This window comes from Hemibagrus wyckioides, linkage group LG01 (genome assembly GCF_019097595.1).
Source record: "Hemibagrus wyckioides isolate EC202008001 linkage group LG01, SWU_Hwy_1.0, whole genome shotgun sequence".
NCBI classification, from domain to species: Eukaryota; Metazoa; Chordata; class Actinopteri; order Siluriformes; family Bagridae; genus Hemibagrus; species Hemibagrus wyckioides.
In genome coordinates, this window is record NC_080710.1 from 33,805,780 (window position 1) to 33,820,092 (window position 14,313).

Sequence of the window (14,313 nt, forward strand, 5' to 3'; positions counted from 1 at the left end):
ACATCATCATCACACATCACACATCATCATCATCACACATCATCATCATCACACATCATCATCATCACACATCATCATCATCACACATCATCATCATCACACCATCATCATCATCACACATCATCACACATCATCATCATCACACATCATCATCACACATCATCATCATCACACATCATCATCATCACACATCATCATCATCATCACACATCATCATCACACATCATCATCATCATCACACATCATCATCACACATCATCATCACACATCATCATCATCACACATCATCATCATCACACCATCATCAACATCATCATCATCATCATCATCACACATCATCATCATCACACATCATCATCACTCATCACACATCATCATCATCATCACACATCATCATCATCATCACACATCACACATCATCATCATCACACCATCATCATCACACATCATCATCATCACACATCATCACACATCATCATCATCACACCATCATCACACATCATCATCATCACACATCATCATCATCACACATCATCATCATCACACATCATCACACATCATCATCACACATCATCACACATCATCATCATCACACATCATCATCACACATCATCATCACACATCATCATCATCACACATCATCACATCATCATCACACATCACCATCAACATCATCATCACACATCATCACATCATCATCACACATCACCATCAACATCATCATCACACATCATCATCATCACACATCATCACATCATCATCACCCATCAACATCATCATCATTATCATCACACATCATCACACATCATCATCACACATCATCATCATCACACATCATCACACATCATCATCATCACACATCATCATCATCACACATCATCACACATCATCATCATCACACATCATCATCATCACACATCATCATCATCACACCATCATCATCACACATCATCACACCATCATCATCACACATCATCACACATCATCACACATCATCATCATCACACATCATCATCATCACACCATCATCATCACACATCATCATCATCACACATCACACATCATCATCATCACACATCATCATCATCACACATCATCATCATCACACATCATCACACATCACCATCAACATCATCATCATCATCATCACGCATCATTATCATCACACATCATCATCACACATCACACATCATCATCACACATCACACATCATCATCATCACACATCATCATCATCACACATCATCATCATCACACATCATCATCATCACACATCATCATCATCACACCATCATCATCATCACACATCATCACACATCATCATCATCACACATCATCATCATCACACATCATCATCATCACACATCATCATCATCATCACACATCATCATCATCACACATCATCACACATCATCATCATCACACATCATCATCATCACACATCATCACACATCATCATCATCACACATCATCATCATCACACCATCATCAACATCATCATCATCATCATCATCACACATCATCATCATCACACATCATCATCATCACACATCATCATCACACATCATCATCACACATCATCATCATCACACATCATCATCATCACACCATCATCAACATCATCATCATCATCATCATCACACATCATCATCATCACACATCATCATCACTCATCACACATCATCATCATCATCACACATCATCATCATCATCACACATCACACATCATCATCACACCATCATCATCACACATCATCATCATCACACATCATCACACATCATCATCATCACACATCATCATCATCACACATCATCACACATCATCATCATCACACATCATCATCATCACACATCATCACACATCATCATCATCACACATCATCATCATCACACATCATCACACATCATCATCATCACACATCATCATCATCACACATCATCACACATCATCATCATCACACATCATCATCATCACACATCATCATCATCACACATCATCACACATCACCATCAACATCATCATCATCATCATCATCATCACGCATCATTATCATCACACATCATCATCACACATCACACATCATCATCACACATCACACATCATCATCATCACACATCATCATCATCACACATCATCACACATCATCATCATCACACATCATCATCATCACACATCATCACACATCATCATCATCACACATCATCATCATCACACATCATCATCATCACACATCATCACACATCATCATCATCACACATCATCATCATCACACATCATCACACATCATCATCATCACACATCATCATCATCACACATCATCACACATCATCATCATCACACATCATCATCATCACACATCATCACACATCATCATCATCACACATCATCATCATCACACATCATCACACATCATCATCATCACACATCATCATCATCACACATCATCACACATCATCATCATCACACCATCATCACACATCATCATCATCACACATCATCATCATCACACATCATCATCATCACACATCATCATCATCACACATCATCATCATCACACATCATCACACATCATCATCATCACACATCATCATCATCACACATCATCACACATCATCATTATCACACATCATCATCACACATCATCATCACACATCATCATCACACATCATCATCATCACACATCATCATCATCACACCATCATCAACATCATCATCATCATCATCATCACACATCATCATCATCACACATCATCATCATCACACATCATCATCACACATCATCATCACACATCATCATCATCACACATCATCATCATCACACCATCATCAACATCATCATCATCATCATCATCATCACACATCATCATCACTCATCACACATCATCATCATCATCACACATCATCATCATCATCACACATCACACAACATCATCACACCATCATCATCACACATCATCATCATCACATCATCATCACACATCATCATCAACATCATCATCATCACACATCATCACACATCATCATCACACACCATCACACATCATCACACACCATCACACATCATCACACATCATCACACATCATCATCACACATCATCATCACACATCATCATCACACATCATCATCACACCATCATCACACATCATCATCATCATCACATCATCACACATCACCATCAACATCATCATCATCATCACACATCATCATCACACATCATCATCACACATCACACATCATCATCATCACACATCATCATCACACATCATCATCATCACACATCATCATCATCACACATCATCACACATCACACATCATCATCATCACACATCATCATCACACATCATCATCATCATCACACATCATCATCACACATCATCATCATCACACATCATCACACATCATCATCATCACACATCATCATCATCATCATCATCATCACACATCATCATCACACATCATCATCATCACACATCATCACACATCATCATCATCACACATCATCACACATCATCATCATCACACATCATCACACATCATCATCATCACACATCATCATCACACATCATCACACATCATCATCATCACACATCATCATCATCACACATCATCATCATCACACATCACCATCAACATCATCACACATCACCATCAACATCATCATCACCATCAACATCATCACACATCATCATCATCATCACACATCATCATCACACATCATCATCACACATCATCATCATCATCATCATCATCATCACACATCATCATCATCACACATCATCATCATCACACATCATCATCATCACACATCATCATCATCACACATCATCATCATCACACATCATCATCACACATCATCATCATCACACATCATCATCATCATCACACATCATCATCATCATCACACATCATCATCATCACACATCATCATCATCAACATCATCACATCATCATCACACATCATCACACATCATCATCACACATCATCATCATCACACATCATCATCACACATCATCATCACACACCATCATCACACATCATCACACATCATCATCATCACACATCATCATCATCACACATCATCATCATCATCATCACACATCATCATCATCACACATCATCATCATCATCACACATCATCATCATCACACATCATCATCATCACACCATCATCATCACACATCATCATCATCACACATCATCATCACACATCATCATCACACATCATCATCATCACACATCATCACACATCATCATCATCATCACACATCATCATCACACATCATCATCATCACACATCATCATCATCACACATCATCATCACACATCATCATCACACATCATCATCACACCATCATCATCACACATCATCATCACACATCATCATCATCATCATCATCATCATCATCATCATCACACATCATCATCATCACACATCATCATCATCACACATCATCATCACACATCATCATCATCACACATCATCATCACACATCATCATCATCATCACACATCATCATCATCATCATCATCACACCATCATCATCACACCATCATCATCATCACACATCATCATCACACATCATCATCACACATCATCATCACACACCATCATCACACATCATCATCACACATCATCACACATCATCATCATCACACATCATCATCATCACACCATCATCATCACACATCATCACACATCATCATCACACACCATCATCACACCATCATCACACCATCATCATCACACATCATCACACATCATCATCATCACACATCATCACACATCATCATCATCACACATCATCACACATCATCATCACCATCAACATCATCATCATCATCACACATCACCATCAACATCATCATCATCATCATCACACATCATCATCATGACACATTATCATTATCATCATCAGCATCATCATCACACATCATCATCATGACACATTATCATTATCATCATCACACATCATCATCATCACACATCATCATCATCACACATCATCATCATCACACATCATCATCATCACACCATCATCATCACACATCATCATCATCACACATCATCACACATCATCATCATCACACATCATCACACATCATCATCACACATCATCACACATCATCATCATCATCATCATCATCACACATCACACATCATCATCATCACACATCATCATCATCATCACACATCATCATCATCATCACACATCATCATCATCACACATCATCATCACACATCATCATCATCATCACACATCATCATCATCACACATCATCATCATCACACATCATCATCATCACACATCATCATCATCACACATCACCATCAACATCATCATCATCACACATCATCATCATCACACATCACCATCAACATCATCATCATCATCACACATCATCACACATCATCATCATCATCACACATCATCATCACACATCATCACACATCATCATCATCACACATCATCATCATCACACCATCATCATCACACATCATCATCATCACACATCATCACACATCATCATCACACATCATCATCACACATCATCATCACACCATCATCATCACACCATCATCATCACACATCATCATCATCACACATCATCATCACACATCATCATCATCACACATCATCATCATCATCATCACACATCATCATCACACATCATCATCATCACACATCATCATCATCACACATCATCATCACACATCATCACACATCATCATCATCACACATCATCATCATCACACCATCATCATCACACCATCATCATCACACATCATCATCATCACACATCATCATCACACATCATCATCATCACACACCATCATCATCACACATCATCATCACATCATCATCACATCATCATCACACATCATCATCAACATCATCACACATCATCACACATCATCATCATCACATCATCATCACACATCATCATCACACATCATCATCACACATCATCATCATCATCACACATCATCACACATCATCATCACACATCATCATCACACATCATCATCATCACACATCATCATCACACATCATCATCACACATCATCATCATCACACATCATCATCATCACACATCATCATCACACATCATCATCATCACACATCACCATCAACATCATCACCATCAACATCATCACACATCATCATCACACATCATCATCATCACACATCATCATCACACATCATCATCACACCATCATCATCACACCATCATCATCACACATCATCATCATCACACATCATCATCACACATCATCATCACACATCATCATCACACATCATCATCACACCATCATCACACCATCATCACACATCATCATCATCAATCATCATCACACATCATCACACATCATCATCATCACACATCATCATCATCATCATCATCATCATCATCACACATCATCATCACACATCATCATCATCACACATCATCATCATCATCACACATCATCATCATCATCATCACACATCATCATCATCACACATCATCATCATCACACATCATCATCATCACACATCATCATCATCACACATCATCATCATCATCATCACACATCATCATCATCACACACCATCATCATCATCATCACACCATCATCATCATCATCACACCATCATCATCATCACACCATCATCATCATCATCATCACACCATCATCATCACACACCATCATCATCATCACACATCATCATCATCATCATCATCATCACACATCATCATCATCATCACACATCATCATCATCATCACACATCATCATCATCATCATCATCATCACACATCATCATCATCATCATCACACATCATCATCATCACACATCATCATCACACATCATCATCACACATCATCACACTGTAGTAGTTTATTGTTGATAACTGTTCTCTGGTGCAGGAGGTGGTGAAGGGAACGCTCTGTATTTGGACTCGGAGCTGAATTACGGCCGGACGGCTTCATGCTCCACCTTCGACAATCCACCACTCTGCTCTGAGAACTTCCAGATAGCAGTTCTGGAGGTCTGGGGCTTCCATGACGCCATGGCAACCTAACAACCAATTAAAACATCGGGAGAGACCAGAGAGAGAGGGAGGGGGAGAGAGAGAGATAAAGCCATAATTACAGATCTCTATATCGTTATGTTATGCAGATGGATGTATGGAGACACATCCTGATAATCCTGAGCCTGCTGTCCACTTCACTGTCCACTTCACAGTGCACTACATTTGGACAAGTTCCTACATAAAACCCAGCAGCAGAACAATAAGTCCCATTTCTCTCCAGTACAATATCAGTGTCTACATACAGCTTCCTGTTTTCTACTCTTCATTATCTGTGTCACTTCCTGTGAAGGAACTATTTCTGAGTTAATGATCACGGTAAATTGCCATACTGACATCTCACCACACCTCTGTCCAGCATCATCAGCGTGTTTCTTCTTAAACACAGCATCACTCTATCACAGTGTAATATCAGACTGATGTACTCATCACACCCTGGACTGAAGCCTCTACACAGTACCCACAATGCACTGCAATCTATCATAGATCTATATCATTTGTTATTACATGTTATAACACTCGTTATAGCGAGTTCATGCTAGTTTCAGAAATGTTCTTTATTCCTGGTTTGGATCATATCACCATGCTCTGTGAATGCTGTGTGGATTTTAGATTAACATTAGATAAATATTCCATGTGTAGATTTGCCAAATCCTCATTTTATCAAACTGGCTTGGTGTTTGTGTGTGTGTGTGTGTGATCATGTGTGTGTTAGTAATGTAATGTGTATGAACATATCATTAAAATTGTAATTGTTTAAATGGTAAAGTCTTAATGATGAATGGTGAAAGATGATGTGTGTGTGTGTGTGTGTGTGTGTTCAGCAGTGTTATTCTTGTGTATATCATCCATGTTAAGCACATGACTGCATCAGAAATGTGAATAATGTGTGTAATAAAGTGTTTAGAGCAAACATTCAACCTGGCTTGTTTACTCCCAGTCTTTACAGCTCTAGTGTGTGTGTTAGTGTGTTAGTGTGTGTCAGAGTGTGTGTGTGTGTGAGTCAGTCGTCTGTGTTATATATAATTCAGACTGCAGTGACTGATACGCATCATACACACACACACACAGCTACAGTGGAGTTATTTTATCCCTCAGAGATTGAACACTCAGTGTGTGTACAGTGTCTGAAGCTTCCTCTGATCTCATGTTTAGACAAAATGTTTGTCAGTGTTTGTGGTGTAGTTTGTGTTTCCTTGCGTAAACACACAGTCTGATAACTGGAACACACACCTCACCCGCTTCATACTGACCACTTCATTTAAAGTCTGGGAGATTCAGACACGTCATGTATTTCTACACACTGTATTAGAATTTGAATGAGTGAGACTGTGTTTAAATGCAGTCCGCTTTAACCTTTACTTTTATAATGCCTTAATATTTTAAATATTATTCCTTTAAAAAACATCAATGTTAACGGTCACTCGTCTTTAGCTACATTTTACACTCTACATTATTTCATATTCAGCCACATAAATACAGGTAGAAGTCACAGGTAGAGGTCAGCACCAGCTCTGAGGTCAGCTGTGTCTCTGCCACCAGCAAGTCCTTCACATTACTAATTTAAATGCTCGAAATATCCTTCAAATACACTATTTCTAAAATCGAATCAGTTCATCTACAGGTTTCAGTGATAATTCTATATCAATTCTACAGACACTTGACCACGCCCTCATGAGATCTTACATACAGAGTGGCAGAAAGACAACCTGAGAACATTCCTCCTTCACTACCTGCCCAGGTTAGGGCCCTCATGGGTCAGACATGGGCTAGCTGGACCACATGGACAACAGCTGTGATACATGGGCTGGATCCTCTGTACCTAGTTCACCTGAACAGGTACCTGAGCTCTGTCTAGCCTGTATTACCTGCTCAGGTAGGAAACTCGGTTGGTCATCATGCCTCACCCTGCATCTGTAGGAGTTTGTTTGCCTTGTGTCTGATCCTGTCTAGTTCACCCCCCCAAAATGTTTACACCATACAGGAAATGACGTAATGTAATCCGACTGTATGTAGATCGACATATGGTAAATTTCAGATTAGTAATTTACTTCATTTAAACGTTGAACTGTGGATCTACAGAATAATATTATAATGATAATCACTATACATATGCAAAAGAATATATTTGTGAGAAGTGAGCATATTAAAAGTGTTCACATCCACGAGCGCAGCATCTTATTTACTTCAACATTCATGTGAGGCTTTACAACGGAACGAACCATTCCTGACACAAATGGGGGTCTAATTAAAAAAAATCAATAAATAAACACACATCACATTGAATAACACTGAATATCACAACATGGAATCATCTGTTATACGCTGACGTTATTTCATGCATCTCATCTGTAGCTTATTTTATAATAAATAAATAAATAAATAAATAAATAAATAACGCCTTCTGCTTCTCGCCCTCACTAGCAGAGCCCTGATTGGACAGTTAAAACAAGTCGTCTGGTCACCATAGCAACCGTCAAACGACTTCGTTTAACCAAACCAGCACCTTGGATCAAAACAAAACCACCTGAAATAAAGAAAGTGAGAAACGCCTTCCGATCGACACGTTTAGCTAAAATAAATATACAACTGTCTTTCGTTACCGGTGTCGCTTTCACGGTCCAATCGGTGAAGCGCCCTTTAAGTACGTGCTAGCCATTAGCCAATCCTCGCACGGGAGGTTGGATTCAAGAGCCAATCAGAGCGCAGCATGGATTTTCGGAATACGGATAGGAAAAGAAAAAAAAACGCAACGCGATATTTTCTGACATGCCTCCATTTTGTCTTCCTGAGCCGGTGCTGGAGATTGTTCCGCCTCCTTTCCCTGTCTGTTTATCAGTCTAAATTTGTAGCATACCACTGTCCTTTTGGCTGTTGACCATCTCTGTGGATAAAGAGGAGTAATATCTCAGTGAGGAAGGTCCAGTTTGTCTGCAGTATTATTAATAACCGGAGAGTTTGAGAGGATGTCAGTGCCGGAGTACTCGTCCTTCTTCGCCGTGATGGGCGCCTCAGCAGCCATGGTCTTCAGCGGTATTTAACTTTAATTTTACTTTTAATTTTATTATATTATTCACACAAACTCTCTCCTTCACTTTACAGCTTTATTAGCTTTTATCTGATGCTCCAGCACACACACAGAGTCAGTATAATGTTAAATTAGACTGCGACAGTGCAGTAACGTCGTCATGCTAAATGTTCTAGCTGACAGTTATAATGTTAATGAGATCACTGATTAATTAATTCTTTAAATATTTCAATTAAAGGGTTATATCAGGTAAAGTGGCTGTATAGGTCCTGCAGATGGCACTTTTAGTGAGCAGTGTGGGTCAGTCTGAGAGTGTCATGGAGTAATTACTATTATTATTATTTGGGAATAATACACTTCAGGGTGTGCAGTAATGCGGAAATAATCCACCCAAAGTGTTGTTTATTCCGATTATATCATATCAATTTGCCAGAAATGTACATTATGTACACGTCAGTCTGTGAGTTTAGGATGAAATGTGTCCAGAGTTGTGTGTTTTAGCGGTTTAAACTCCGTCTGATCTTCTTCACCAGCTCTGCTTTCTTTCAGTAAAACACACACACACACACACACACACACACACACACACACACACACACACACACACTTCATACATAAAGCCCTTTAATCGCTTTACTCAGCGCGCGCCGTGCACGTCCCCGTGAATGAGTGGTTATTATGGAAACGATCAAGGTGTCGGAGCGCGCACGTGTCCGAGCTGCTGTTATTAAATCAACACCTTCTGACCAATCAGCAGTGTGGGAATAATAAGTTTTGTTTCCTTTTTTTTGTTTGGAATTTTGTATATTTCACAACCTGTCCAGTTCTTCCTGTCCAGTTCTTTCATAACACTGTGTTTTTACACAACATCCTGGTCTCAAAGCCGTGTGTGTGTGTGTGTGTGTGTGAGAGAGAGAGAGAGAGAGAGAGAGAGGAAACTGGAACGTGATGATCTGTGGTGTGGAGACCTCAATCTCTAACATATATAAAAGGTCAGAGGTCATACAGCTGATCTTAGTGTCCATTATCTCCTGAGGATGGTCAGAACGGTTATTCCTGTGTGTTAGAATCTGTAGAGTTTGTACAGAACTGCAGTTTCCCACCGTTACACTTAGATTGGCCTCAGGGGTCAGTAACATTAACACACCTGAACCAGGTCAGAAATCCTCATACAGGTGTGTGTGTGTGTGTGTGTGTGTGTGCACGCATGCAAAAACGCACCTGATCTGTGTGTGTGCACAGCTGCACCATCACATCACAGGAAATGAGATTAAAAGACACACACACACAGCAAATGTCTGCTGACTTTTACACACCGCCTGCAGCAGGGAACTGTGTGTGTTTGTGACTAATTTAACCCAGGCTGAACACACACACACACACACACACACATTCATTGATTCTGTGTCACTAGCAGAGCTGCATGATGCTGACAAATACATCACATAGGCGATGCCTGAAGGAAGGTGTGTGTGTGTGTGTGTGTTCAGTCTGGGTTAGATTAGTCACATCTCTGAGGTGTGATATCACATGGCTCTGACAAATTTATTAAGTAACATCTTCATGTTTTTAGTTTCTTAAGGAACTGTAGTGTTTTCCCAGAGAACTGAAACTGCAGACACACACACACACTCACACACCTCAGAATGCTGTCTGTGGTTGTCACGTGTGTCACTTTTGCTGTTTTTGGTCCTATTCAGGTCAAAATGATCTTGGTTACAATTTTACTACAAGTGTGTGTGTGTGTGTGTGTGTGTGTAGCCCTAGGTGCAGCATACGGCACGGCAAAAAGTGGTACTGGGATCGCAGCGATGTCCGTGATGCGTCCTGAGCTGATCATGAAGTCCATCATCCCCGTGGTCATGGCAGGAATCATTGCCATCTATGGCCTGGTGGTGGCTGTGCTCATTGCCAACAACATTTCTGAAAATGTGCCTCTGTTCAGGTGGAACACACACACACACACACACACTGTTATGGACATTATGCCATACAATAGAGGGAAGTGTATTCTTACTAAACTACACTCATCACTCTGTGTGTGTGTGTGTGTGTAGGAGTTTCCTGTACCTGGGGGCGGGGCTGAGCGTAGGCCTGAGTGGATTGGCTGCCGGTTTTGCCATCGGTATCGTGGGTGACGCGGGGGTGCGGGGGACGGCGCAGCAGCCACGCCTCTTCGTGGGCATGATCCTCATCCTCATCTTTGCCGAGGTGCTCGGGCTGTATGGCCTCATCGTCGCCCTCATCCTCTCCACCAAGTAGATCTCCCAGCATGCACTGCGGCCGACCGGGAGGCCGAGAGCTGAGGAGAGAGAGGAGAGGTCGGGCAGACCTGCTTCAGCTCACTAACCTGTAGGAGCAATGGGCTGTGTTTCAATAACGTTTACACCACTGTCTCTCTCTCTCTGTCTGTCTGTCTCTCTCCATCTCTATATCTCCCTGTCTCCAGCTGTCTCTCTCTCTCTATCTGTCTCTCTATCTCCAGCTGTCTCTCTATCTGTCTCTTTCTCTGTGCTACTTTGGGAGTTATTTTTATTTCTCACACTCCTGTTTGTAAAGACTGTGTGTGTGTGTGTGTGTGTGAACAGTGTTTATTTTTATCCGGTGGTTTTATTTATATATACACAGTGAAAGTGATAGAAACGTTACACCTATAAATATTCAGATTAAACTATACAGGTGTGTGTGTTCTCCTGTATGTGATGATGGATTGTATTAAAGATGTGTGTCTGCCTTCCTCAGGCTCTCACAAGTTACATTTACACCTTTACCTGCTGTCTGGGCTCTCTTTTACACTGTGTGTGTGTGTGTGTGTGTGTGTGTGTGTGTGTGTGTGTGTGAGAGAGAGAGACACTCCTGGCACAAATGTTTTCTGAAGCAGATGTTCTATCTCTGGTGAGGAATACAGTGTAAAGAGTGAGCGGGGCTAGCAGAACATAGCAAACAGTACATTACGTAACAGAATATCACAGTCTGATGTCCACTGTGAAATATTTTCTGTGCATCCCATAATAATCACACACATTTGCAGTGTTCAGTGAGACAGTTAAAAGGACGTGTTAGAGCATCCATCAATCAGGAACATGGAGCTGACTTATGATATTCCTGATGTCAGAGGGGCGGGGCTAATATCTAACTAATATCATTTATGTTAATGTAATAGAAAATGGTACTGGTAAACTGATACTGAAGCTGAAGAAGATCCTCAACATCCAGAATTAAACTGTACCAAACTCACTCACACACAACCGTGTGAACTGACCGGTTCCGAACTCGAGACTCAATACATACACTATATTACCAAATATATTGGGACACCCCTCCAGATCATTGAGTTCAGGGGTTGGGCTCGGCCCCTTAGTTCCAGTGAAAGGAACTCTTACTGCTTCAGCTTCATACCAAGACATTTTGGACAATAGAACACCTTTGGGATGAATTAGAGCGGAGACTGTGAGCCAGGCCAAACGTTTTGGGACGTCTGCCTTTACATGCACATGAATGTAATATGGAGTTGCTTATATAAGTGATTCATGTTTATTCTCATGTTTTCAGTTATATTGTAAGACATTCTGTAATGCAGTTTCAGGGATTTGAGATGTTAAATTAACCATTGCTCACTGTAGTAATATCTAAAATGAAACCTAGTCTAGGTCTTAGAGTGAATGGGTGCCCAATACGTCAATCGTGATCCATGGTCACTCGCAAAGGTAGTGTGGGTAGATCGCATGTCATTAAAAAAAATGAGACGTTAGCTAATCATCCATCCTTACTATGGCATTTGCCAGTTGATTGATGTACAGGGCAGTCACACGGGTCACTGCGTATGGCCGTTAAACCCTGCATGTTACTGCGAAAACTCCAGTGAGCTAATTACCTAGTTAGCCTTTCAATTTATTTCTTCTAAAGAAAGGAAATAAAATGAGTGGGAGAGCTGGAGACGTAGCGGACAGTGTGTGTGCACAACCTGCCATTGCCCGATACACAGAGCAGACTGACAGTCACCTGTCAGAGTTTAATAAATGCTTTCAAGTCTTTGCTTTACTTCAGCCAGTCGCCATTGATGTGCTAATCACTTTGTGTTACTCAACGCTGTTTCACCTGAACTCATTTAAAGTGGAGGAGGAGGAGGATTTTGACACTACAAGCTGACATTGAGCTGAAGTCCAGAGCTCATGGACAGTTCTGGAAGTTAATCACAGAGGAAAAGT

At 40.4% G+C, this 14,313-nt stretch overlaps 2 protein-coding genes across 3 annotated transcripts in view; both read left to right on the plus strand.

Moving 5' to 3' along the window:
- Positions 1–7,997, plus strand: part of tbc1d24 (TBC1 domain family, member 24) — a 17,640-nt gene extending 9,643 nt beyond the window's left edge. For both annotated transcript variants that reach the window (XM_058410516.1, XM_058410433.1), the window contains one exon: positions 6,914–7,997. In XM_058410516.1, coding sequence (XP_058266499.1) covers positions 6,914–7,068 — 155 coding nt within the window. In that variant the 3' untranslated portion in view covers positions 7,069–7,997. The remainder of the gene's footprint in view (positions 1–6,913) is intronic.
- A 1,841-nt stretch (positions 7,998–9,838) lies between these two features.
- On the plus strand, positions 9,839–12,875 carry atp6v0cb (ATPase H+ transporting V0 subunit cb). The gene is made up of 3 exons (XM_058400547.1): positions 9,839–10,110; positions 11,867–12,050; positions 12,163–12,875. Exons 1-3 carry the CDS (start codon positions 10,044–10,046, stop codon positions 12,365–12,367), a joined length of 456 nt encoding a protein of 151 aa, XP_058256530.1. The 5' UTR covers positions 9,839–10,043; the 3' UTR covers positions 12,368–12,875.
- The last annotated feature ends 1,438 nt before the right edge of the window (positions 12,876–14,313 follow it).